This window comes from Polypterus senegalus, chromosome 5 (assembly GCF_016835505.1).
Source record: "Polypterus senegalus isolate Bchr_013 chromosome 5, ASM1683550v1, whole genome shotgun sequence".
NCBI lineage: Eukaryota > Metazoa > Chordata > Cladistia > Polypteriformes > Polypteridae > Polypterus > Polypterus senegalus.
In genome coordinates this window covers 175,036,323-175,048,575 of record NC_053158.1, presented here as the reverse complement: position 1 = coordinate 175,048,575, position 12,253 = coordinate 175,036,323, and the positions used below count along the sequence as shown (strand labels likewise).

At 38.8% G+C, this 12,253-nt stretch overlaps 1 protein-coding gene across 1 annotated transcript in view; it reads right to left on the bottom strand.

Annotated features, from left to right (window-relative positions):
* ttc21a (tetratricopeptide repeat domain 21A) overlaps positions 1-12,253 on the bottom strand; it is a 101,465-nt gene that overhangs the window by 39,384 nt on the left and 49,828 nt on the right. The window contains exons 13-18 of the mRNA XM_039753643.1: positions 9,548-9,705; positions 8,279-8,494; positions 7,951-8,189; positions 6,451-6,523; positions 5,728-5,838; positions 303-441 (exon numbers count right to left, since the gene is read on the bottom strand). Of these exons, the coding sequence (XP_039609577.1) occupies positions 303-441; positions 5,728-5,838; positions 6,451-6,523; positions 7,951-8,189; positions 8,279-8,494; positions 9,548-9,705 (936 nt within the window). The remainder of the gene's footprint in view (positions 1-302; positions 442-5,727; positions 5,839-6,450; positions 6,524-7,950; positions 8,190-8,278; positions 8,495-9,547; positions 9,706-12,253) is intronic.

The following is a 12,253-nucleotide window of genomic DNA, read 5'->3' as shown; positions in this document are numbered from 1 at the left end:
CCTTTTATGTGGCCCTGCCACCGGAAGTACTCCTGGATCCTCAATAAAAGGGACAGCATGCCCTTACCCAAGAGTCGGAGCTGGGAGGAGGACAAGCAATACAGTGTGGCAGAGACAGGAGAGGTGATTGTAGGAGAAATAACTCACGCTTTGGTGCTTCTGATGAGATATTTTTTTAATAAACACCCATCTACTTGAACCCGGGACTGTGCTTGTGTGTTTGTGTTTGGGGTTTGGGGCTTGCTGGCACTCTCGTTATATCACAAGTGTTACACCAAGGAAACAATGCTAAAAATAATTACCAAATTTATGTTCCAAAACTTGTTTCACAAGCTTCTGAGCTTTATCATGTTGCTTGAGTCTTAAAAACAGCTCCGCCAAATCATAATAAAGGAACTCCTGCCCGCTGATTTTTATAGCTGCTTCATAGTAGTTAATAGCCTAGAAGATAAGAGAACATGGAATTTAAAATCTGTGTCTGCTTTAAAAAACACAATATGGGGCCTAGCATGTTTTTTTTTTCTTACCATCATGAGTGACTGGTCTACAAACGGTATGTTTTATTTCAGAAGCACTGGCTACAAAAGAAGAACCAACATTTCATAGGCCACCAGTCATTTAAAGGGCACAGTGATGCACAATTGGCATTACTGGGTCAGTTAGGAGTCATCATTTAATTAAATGTGTATGTCTTTGAAATATAGGCAAAATTTTGACAATGGTCAAAATTCAGAGAAGTGCTTGTGGTCAATGGTTTTTCTCTTTCACACATATTGAACCACAGAGAACAATCTCTCGTCATTTCTAAAGTTCTGAGCCAGCAGTGTTAGTCACTACTCCATTGTGCCATCAAGCCTTCTAAATATTTAGGAGCTTTCTAGACTTCTTCAAACCAAAGGCAGAATAAACTGTATTTACATTTACATTTATCCCAGTTTGGGAAACTCCTCTGTTAATATCTCACAAATCATTATTATCATTTGTATATTTGGGTGACATATTTGCCCAGGCCTACCTGGGGAGACTTTCCATGTACTCAGTTTACCTGCAGAAGAAAACAGAGTCATGTGCACAATGGTGCGTTTTGGAGTGTCTTTGTCTGGAAATTAAGCAGTATATTAAATTTAAAGCAAAAGAAAACTGTGTTCCTCTACAATAATGCAAATAAGAGCAAGAGAATAGAATTAATTTGACTACAAATCTATGCAAAGTAAATCTTAGCTTCAGTTTAGCTACACTATATAAGAAACAAAACTTGTCTGTTTCACTTATCACTCACTAGCAGTCACACTTAACTGTATATATTCCGCTATGTGTTCTCTCAATTTATAAATGAAATTATTTCTCTTGTTTTATCCTACAAGGAACCCATCATTTTCCATACTTTTTTTCAATTTGCTTATAGTATGTCAGTAAGTGATTTTAATAATCTACATTTCTTCTCAACAAAGATGGAGCTCGGTACAAGACCTGATTGCTAAAGCGACGCTTTGCCTTATTTTACTTTACCTTATTTTCACCGCACCATTGTGCGCCATTCCTGTTCAAAGTTATTACGTTATTAATGTATATAAGAACATAAAACATAAGTATATTAGATGCAGATGTAGTGTAATGTCCACATTTCTCCTTCTACTGTCAAGCAATGAAGAAGGGAGTTATTCCTCTGAAACACGTCAGCTATAAAAATGTAATGAGGACAGACTTTTGGCCTTTGAAGGGGATCTTTTTAACTAAATGATCGGAGTATCTGCTTTTACATTGCTAAGAGGTTAGGTTACTAGTATTCTTATGATGGTGGCACTGATAACCTTGTTGATTTATTCAGTTTGACCATTTCTGTGAGTGTTACCTCAATGATGCGTTCTCTTAAGCTTAGAGTAGACAGCTTTCTAATACCTACTGTAGATACAAACTGAAGCTCCAAAATAATAGAGGCATAAAATCTTATTACTAGGTATGACTAATGCAAGAATGTTGGCAATATACTTTTAAGATGCAGAGAAAAATTGTAAGGTTTAAATGAAGACTTTGCACTGTAACTTGTTTATAAAATAGAACTGGCCTGCTTGCTCTGGTCACCACATAAGAGGTCAGAACCAACTAATGTGACTAAGATGACATATTAACCACAACTTGGTGGCTGTAAAGTGAACAGACACGTTTTACTCTGGCCCACAGAGATGTGTAAAATGCTGATTGGCAGAAGGTTTAAGAACATTGGTTGTGCCCGGCAAGAATTGGTCTAGAGGCACTAAAATAATCCTGGAAATGGAGTGGGCTGCTAAATCATGCTGCCCCATTGGTTCAAAGGGTACAGTAAGAAAGAGCCAGGCCTGCTTAAATATGGAGGCATGGCAGCAGCTGCTTGTCTCTGCACTTACATCAGCATCCATCCAGAGACGTCGCCTGATTGAAAGATCTATTAGCTTAGAAGAACAACACAAGAATGAAAGAGCCACTTGATATCTAAGCATATTGGGGGTGTCATGCAAGTGTGTCTGAGGATCACCCTCCTGACTCATCTTGGGTAAGCAGTCCCACCCCGGTATAAGAGGGGGCACTGTCACTAATGAAATTGTCTCTTTCTGTTCCCACAGCCAGACATCCAATGAAGGCAACTTAGCCCACCCCATTCGGTAGGAGGACTATATATTTAATGTGCTCACAGAAGATGGCATCTCATTCTGGACCAACGCTCAAGAGAGATAGAGCTCCGAATGAGACCTGATCGCTACAGTACTTTACCTTATATGTGGCATTGTGCACAGTTTCTGTTTAAACTTATTATGTTAATTAAAGGGGATGACCTAACTAGTGCCTCGATATTTATTGGGATCGATTGTCTTACCTCATACAACCACAGGGGCCTAGACTCTCAGCAAGAATCGTGGATATTTATCCAGATTGTACTGTTATAGACACATCCATTTGCTCTGCTTCAGCTTTTGACACATTAAGAATCTTAGTTTAGAAAATGTTATTCTACAGTATATTGAGTTAATAAAAGAACAGACTTTGAACCTGCTTCACTGCTTTGCTTTGAACACTTTCTAATGAACCATCTGGGGTGTAGAGATAAGAGAACAGCAGAAGTATTTTAACAATAGACACAGTCATCCATGATTTGTCCTGATGGTGACCAGTGGCCTCATGCATAAACGGTGCATATGCACAAAAATGTTGCGTACGCTTGTTTCCATGCTCACATCGCAATGTATAAAAACTAAAGCCACGTACATTCTCATAACAGATTGCACATGCACTTTTCTGCTTGGTTTTGCACACTGGTGGCACCCAGCGTTGAAGCAGTGCTACTGTTTCTGTGTGGTCTCCCTTTTCTCAGATTTGCATCAGTGAAGTGGCATTTATCAAATACACCAAAATCAACTGCATATCATTTACAAATTGAATTCACTTGATTATGATCTACCTGTAACAATGTAATGGTGCATGGAATGAACAAACTATTTCAAATACCATAACTGCTTTAGTGTTGTTACTCTCAGTGCACCACTCAGAGTATTCTGCATGGACCTCAAAGCTCAGAAACAGTTTCATACCAAGAACTATAAACGCACTCAGTCAGTCCATCAAGTGCTCCTTGTAGAAATGCTTGTACTTATAAGTACAATTACCTCTCTGTAAACTTGCACTATAACTTTAACATTGCAAAACTTGTGCCACATTAAGAAGCACATGCACCATCTGTATTGTATGTGCACGTTTATTGTACTTATGCTTTCATATTGTATATTTTTCATTATTTTTATTAAAATAATAATAATTGTATTATTATTATTATTGTTATTTTATCATTTTATAGGAAAACATGGAGGATTTGCATATTGAATCTTATTGTACCATACAATGACAATAAAGGAATTCAGTTCAATTCCATAAGAGAGCAAGTATTTGATGAAGACTGGCTGCCTTCAAGTCAGTTTAGATTTCCAAGAGCTATACTCGTGGAGCTGTTACTAGGATGTATACTTGATATTATTTTAATGATGAAATCCATTAAAGTATGCATATTACATTTTACAGATAAATCGTTAACTTCATTTAAATAATTTATACTGTTAATAATTAAACATGTGAGGTGGCACAGTGGTAGCGATGAGCTGGCAGGGATTGTTTCTAAAGGGGGTATGGAGACTATCCCAGCCAGTATAGGACGCAAGGCACAAACAAACTCTAGATGGACAGGGTGCCAGTCCATTGCAGAGCAAACACACACACGGCAAACACACACTAGGGCCAATTTAGCACCACCAATTCACCTAACTTGTATGTCATTGGAAAATGGGAGGAAACTGGAAAACCCGGAGGAAACCCACGTAGGCACAGGGAGAACAACAATGGAGCCAAACCACTTAACACCATAGAGATGGGCTGTGAGATGACAATGGAGTACTGGAAGGAATATGAGGACACAGAGAGAGTATTTGTGGATTCAAGTCTTCTCCAGCCTATAACTAAGTAGGGACCATCTGTCATACAATGTCAGAATTGTTGTTAGGTCTGATAATAAAATTATTTGACTGAATAATAAACAGGCAGGGAAGTTGATGTCTAGCAATATCTAATTTTAAAGAGAAGGAAGCTGTATAACCAGCTGTTGCACTGGCACATGTATGACCCTTCTAGATCAGATAGGAACTTTGGTTAAATTATCTGGCAATCAGTGACAGGGACGGGGAAAGTTGACCAGAGTGGGACAAGGCGGCAGCATTATTATAGTTTGTATGAGCTTAAAAGCTCTTTCCATTTGAAAGAAAGTCTGGACTGAAAGGCAGGTCTAAGAAGGCAGATTATGACTAACTTTCCTAAATATCTTTTCTTTCTTATTTACCTGAAACTAAATTTTTGTGTATCCTGTGACTCTGGAGAAATGGTGACAAAGCATGGACTGTACTGAGTTTGGGGGCTGAACATGACTGGTGAATCAGGGGTTAGAGAGCCACAATAACTGAAGGCTTACATGCTGCAGGCTCTCTTTCTACTATTTTCCATCCCGAGGAGGGGTCTTTCTACTGTTCCAGCCATAGAGAAGGTCAGGCCGTTCATGTTTTTCCATTCAGAGGCCATATGGGAGGAAAAACCAAGCTGGATCAGAGACCTATCAACATCTACCTGGTGGTCTAAGAAGATGAACGGATTATTATCAAAGTTGTATTAATATTATTTTGCCAACATTCACATCTGTATTCTGTTTTATTTTGAGCATAATAATTTACCTAATATACATGATGAATAAATGTGTTACTTTTTGTCCTGCCTGTTCTGGTAGTCTGTCTTGTTGCCTGAGACTACAGATACAAAAGGGGTAGTGTAACATACTATATGAGGGCTAGAGCAGGATTTGGGACATTTTGTTTAGGTCTATAAAATAAAGAGTAAAAAGGGGAGAACATGGTAACCCTAGGACCCCACTGCAACAAAACAGCATTTCCTTTTGTCTTCCTTTTCTGTTTCTTCATTTTTTTTTTTCCATGTGAACATGGCTATGTTCAATTAAACATAAAAAAGAAAATAATTTAGAGTGTGGAAGGCTTATCAAAGAGAAATGAGACAAAGGGGAACTTTGACAGGATTCAAAATAGACAACTTAGATTTTAAACACTCACACTTCATTTTCTTAATAACATCAATAGTGATACAATTAAATACTATGTCAAAAGAACAATCGCAAGACACAAATGAGTTGTACTTGTGGGTTCCTACCTTATTATACTGATGTGCCTTGATTAAGGCCTGTCCAGTCTTGCTTGCCAGAGTTGCATCCCTTGCATTCCTCTTCAGTGCTTGCTCATACACCTCAATAGCTTTTTCAGGCTAATAATATAAAGTCACTGTTAAAATGTAATATTAATACAAACAGCATCGTTTATAATGAACAATATTCATGTGAGTTGTACACAGAACAAACAACAGCCTAAAAGCAATCAAAGTAATTTACATGTACACTGGCAGATAGACTCAATCCCGGTGTAAAGGCAGTGGCTATATATTTTAGCTGCAGGGCATCCACCCATCTATCCAATATTAAACTCGTCAGCTTACTTTTTGTCTTTATTTTCTTGTTAGATAACGTTTTTTTGGGGCCTGTGATTTGTAGTGGTGTACTGTGTGGCAGTCACAGATAAATAAGAAGGTCAACAGGGTAATGAATTAGCCATTTAAGAGATTAATTGATACATGGCAGCCCTTAGTGGTCAAACATACCCAGGCATAAGACAAATAGAAAAAAATAACAGGACAATACAGTAAAATAGAACAAACTTTTAGTATAAGAATACAGAAAATGTCACTCAAATTGATCTGAACACTGGAAAAGAAGGATGGGGTTTCAAAGACAACCTGATTCTTACACATGTTGTACTGTCATTTAGGTTATACATTTGCAAAAAAAAATTGAAATAGTAGTTTGAGAATGTTTTTTCATACCTCTTGAATTTTCATATAAGCATCTCCCAGTAGTAAGCTTGTATGTGGACCTGGAAGCTGCTCACATAATTCTCTACAAATAAATAAAAAGAAAAATCAATAACAGATGAAATGAAGCCCAATGAAGCCCAGCACACTAGATGGCAGCAGTCCCAGATATTGGTCCCCAGTGGGAAGCCAACAGGGCATGCCAGGAGATTTAGTCTGGCAGAGCAGCCCTGCTGAAGACACTGGGTGCCGCAAGGTGGCGCTGTAGGGAGACAAGCTCCCTCTTATAATGGGCTTCCATGTGACCTGGAAGTGCTTCCATCGGGCAATCATCCTGGCACCGGCAGTACTCCCCAGTCCGTAATAAAAGGGACCGTACTCCCTTATCCAGAGGAGTCAGAGTTGGGAGGAAGAGAGGCAATAGTCCACTGGAGGAGGGCAGTGTGATGGTGAGAGAGAATATTGTGAGAAAGAGAGAGAAATCTGTGCTTTGTGTAACTTTTGAGTATTGTGGTGTTGTAAAAACACCTGTATTTGAACCCGAGATTCTGTGTGTATTCATGTTTGGGGGTTCAGGGCTTGCTGACACCCCTGGTTCCATCACAACAGATATATATATAATAAATATATATCTATCTATTATAAAAAAAATCTTGCGATGAGTCGTGATCTTGAAGAGAGACAGAGAGACACTTTCACGTCCCGCGAAACAAAAAGACAGGTGCTGTACAGGCTTTTAAATGTTCGAAGCACTGCACAAAATGCAGATCACTTGGCACGGCAGCAGCAGCATGCCAGCAGCTGATCGAGCAAAGAGGAGGTAAAGAAACAACTGTTATTTGTTTCCCATTGTATCACCATTTAAGAGGGGTTTTGAAGGTGCGGCCACTTGGCGAGTGAAGTGAGCAGGGTGCGAAGCCCCTACTATGTATATATACAGTATATATATATATATATATATATATATATATATATATATATATATATATATATATATTTTAAGAATGGGAGGGTTAAGAAAAGCACTGAGGCTTGGTAGGGACTGAGCAACCATCCTTGTGGTTTACAGTCCATTATCTCAATCTCTCAAATGCCTTAAAACATTGGAAGTTAGGCTTCTTTTTTCATTAAATAATAAGAAATAAGAACAGACTTCATAATTTCAGATTTAGAGGTTGCATGAATATTCAGCTATCAAAGTGAAATATTTCCAATGCAGATCACTAGTCAATCAAAGAAAGCACACATAGACAAGGCCACCATATCAGTGAAGCATGGAAGGTAACTGTGCTATAAAAATTAGCATAAATATGATTTAAATACATATGCTATAAAATAGCATAAAATATCATTTAAAATAGACTTTACCAATAGCTAGAATGCTAGAAATGTGAGATCACACTTGCTTTTTTTTCCTATTTTGGGCAGAATTTCATTTCTGAATTATCTTACAGTGGTACAACAGCTCCTATATTGCAGATGTGGTTAATAACAATGGCTGCTTTCATTCACCTATAGCATGCTACGTAGAGTCTCTTGTCTTTGTTTTGACAGAGATAAATTTCGGCCATCTTCTCCTTAGCCTGTGTGTAGTATGGCTGGGTGGCAGAAATATTTCTGAGCATGCTTAGTGCTGTGTCAGTGTCACCTCTGCTTATAGCTAAGTCAACATTGGCCACTGTTATTCGAATTTCTTCACATGTTCCAGAAAACTGAACAATAGCATCTTGTAATATCTTAGTAGCTTCATGCTGTAAGAAAAAGAACAAAAAAAGCACTTAACAATGAAAATATTCCAAAGACAAATCATATTTAAATGTGTATCTTCCATTGGTATTACCAGTTCCCCATTTAGACGTAGGACCTCAGCCAGTTCCAGGTACACTGACACACGATCACTGGTGCTAATAGAAACTGATGCAGCTTTTGCTGATGCTCCTTTTCTCATTGAAGGCAAGCTCATCACCATCTTGAGAGTTTTGATAGCTTCTGGGAGGTCACCCATCATTTTCAGTGTTCTCGCTTTAATAAGATGATAGAGTGGAAGCTCCCTAACCTAACAAACAAAAAAGGAAGGTACTCAGAAATAATGATTAGGAAAAATCTGAATGAATGTTTATCGCTTATAGGTGCAGCATTTCTACAAGCATGTTGGAATCATCTCCATCTAGAAGGCTCAAGCCTATTCTCAACAGCTTTGGCAGAACACAGTAACTGTGTTTGTGAAAATGAAAACTCATTATGTCACAATAAAGTAAGAAGATAGGAACCAACACTGAACAATGTCTGTCAGTTCACTCCAGGGCCCACTCATGTGCACAAACACACTTGCACTTACGTGTCACCAATTTAGAGTCACCTTGCATGTTTTTGGGGTTGTTTTAAAACAAAACACATGGAGAAAAATTCATGCAGGTATAGGAAGACCATGGTTACTCCCCACAGGCAGTGACTTGGCATGGGATTTGGACCTAGGACACCAGATTTGTGAGATCCTGTGGGCTATTACTGTGGGGTTTTTCCCAGCTTCACTGAGATTTAAGGCCACACCATTTAAATCCTGCTATACCAGACCAGTTCCATTTAGTCCATCATAAGCTAGATTTGAACAAGAGAGCAGCTTTATTTTATTTTTTCTTCTTGACTGGGTTTTATCTATTTTACTTTCAACTACAAAAACATGTTTTCTGTTTCATTATTTGACTTGTACTCCACCTAATTTCCACCTTTCCCATTTTAGGCAGTGAACATAAAGAGCAGCACCACACTACTTTTTTAGGCTGAGCCCAATTAGGCCACAAACTGTAGATCACTCAGCTACCAACCCCATCCAGTACTGGTATCAGCTGTTCTGTGTGAGGTTCTCAGTTTTTAGGAAGCAATTATTAGTGTCAGTTTTAGATTTGTCTTTGCATGGTGCTAACCTTGGTCCAATTCACCAAGAATAATATCACAAAGGGCAAAGGACCCATGCTAACATAGTTCTAGGGACTCCTTGGGCAATAGGCCTCTGTACCACGATAGGCATAGGTTTAGATTTAAAGCAAATATAATTCATACTCTGGGAAGACTGACAGTCAGATAGTTTCTCCATGCAATGCATATTTACCTCAAAGTTGTGGCTTACACCTGTTTCTAGAGACTGTGAGCATTTTCTGAAATTTCCCATGATGAGATAAACCTGGGCCATCAGAAGGTGGGCATCAGAAAAAGTAGGATTGAGATCCAGACACCTCTGTAAACAGCTCAAGCATGCCTCACTGTCACCTAGGGCAAAAGATTTGGGAGGCAGTTTCATTATTTTATTGTTATTATCATTTCATCATTATATGTAAAATATCAAACAATTATCCATTGCTGCTTGCACTGCATACAGACTTATACAGACCTGTCTGAAGCCTGACCTTTTTCTGATATACAGTATGTTCTTGCTATCCCTTAATTTGCCTGTGTATTTATACACACACACATATACACACATATACAGTGATCCCTGATATATTGCAGTTCAGCTATCGCGAGCGCCACATCGCGGATTTATTAATGCTATTATTATTATTAGGGGGCTCTGCCCCTTGCGCACTTTGCTCTCCCACCCCTGGGTTTGGTTTACCGGATAAACAATTTAAAGAGATTGTTATTTTCATGGGAATTGCTACATATGCATTATTTTAATTTTCATTTTAAAATTTTTGTAAAAACAATATTTGTCCTTTATTTCCTGCACCGGGCATGGTTAAATCTCTTTCTTGTCGCACTTAAAACGCTGCTCACGCTGTGAAGGAATGGGCGGTGGAACGCAAGCTAAGGAGATGCGATCGGTTCAGCTGGTGTGTTGCTGCTGCTGCTGGCCAGCTGTGCGTTGTGCTTGTCGTGCTTTGCATCAATCACTTAAACGCCTGTACAGCAGCTGTCCTTTTGCCACTTCGCGTCTCTGCCGCTCGCTTTGTGAAGGGTTGGGGCGGGGGAAGTTGAACACATGCTAAGCAGAAGTGGACGGATCAGCTACTGGTTCTGTCGTCAAAGTGTCTGCTCGAGATAATCTGGTCTCGATCGCTTTGCTCAAACCATGTTCCCCACGGAGGCTCGCTATGCTCCTGCCACTTTGCGTTGTGAAGGGGGGGAGCTGAATGCACGCTTATCAGAAGTGGACTTTGTACTGGACTTTGTGCTGCTTCTGCCAAGATGCGTGTTCTGCTTGTCGTTCTGTGTGTCAATCATTTAAAACACTGTACAGCAGCTGTCCTTCTGTCTCACTGCCTTGTTCTCACGTGACGTTAAACTGTTTTATAATAGAGAGATGTTACTCATATCCTTAGCCCGACATCCACATATCATATGTGTTTACAAAGTGTGTTTTAATAAGTTTACAGTTAACATCAAATGTAAACGTGGAAAACAATTTAGATCAGCTAACATCACATTATAATGTGACCTTGAGAGATGCTCTGGACACAGTGGCTCCCCTAAAAACAAAAGTGATCAAAGCACATAGAAACTCTCCCTGGTTTAATGAAAACACTCGAGCTCTTAAATTAGAGTGTCGAAAACTGGAGCGCAGATGGAGAACAACAAAGCTACATGTCTTTCAAATTGCATGGACAGAGAGTGTTAATAAATATAAAAGCCCTCTTTAAAGCTCGCTCAGAATACTATTCTACATTAATAGATAGCAATAATAAAAATCCTAGGGTACTTTTTAGAGCAGTGGCTAAATTAACAAATGGGAATTCAGATCAACAGTGCAAAATACCAACAGATATTAGCAGTACAGACTTTATGAACTTCTTCAATGAGAAAATTAAAAATATAAGATCCCAGATCTCAGCATCACAGTACAAACCAAATACTAGCTTAGCAGACCCTGCCTCACATTGCATTCAGCACTTTAATAATTTTAATCCTGTAACTGAGCAGGAAGTCTTAACTTTAATTTCGAAAATGAAGCCCACTACTTGTTCCCTAGATCCAGTGCCAACAAAACTAGTAAAAAGTGCAATGGATGTTCTTGTAGCACCAATTCTAAACATTATCAATAGTTCATTATTGCATGGCACAGTACCTGATGCACTAAAAGTGTCAGTCATTAAACCTTTACTTAAAAAGTCAGACCTAGACCCACACATACTAAATAACTATAGGCCTATTTCAAATTTACCATTTCTCTCTAAAATACTAGAGAAAGTAGTCGCCAGTCAGCTTCAGTCACACCTTATGCATTACAATTTATTTGAGAAATTCCAGTCTGGCTTTCGCACTGGTCATAGTACAGAAACGGCACTAACACGGGTTGTAAATGACATTCTGATATCCTCTGATGAAGGAAATTCCACTGTAATTATGTTGTTGGACTTAAGTGCAGCGTTTGACACCATTGACCATTCTATTTTACTGCACAGGCTAGAAAACGATGTTGGACTTACAGGCCCCGTGCTCGCTTGGTTCAGTTCTTATTTATCAAATCGATTGCAGTATGTACAGAAATGTGCTGACAGTACTCCATCATTATACACAGAAGTTGAATATGGTGTCCCGAGGGCTCAGTACTGGGACCTTTACTGTTTTCACTTTACATGCTTCCACTGGGATCTCTCATTAGGAAACATAATGTTAATTTTCACTCGTATGCAGATGACACCCAGTTATACCTTTCATTTAAATCAAATGAAGTTTCTCCGATGTTGTCTTTAATTAGTTGTGTTAGTGAATTAAAGGAATGGATGAATGAGAACTACTTGTCTTTAAATACAGATAAAACAGAGATGTTAATTGTTGGAGGGAATGACGCTGATCACAGCAATATTTTGTCGTCATT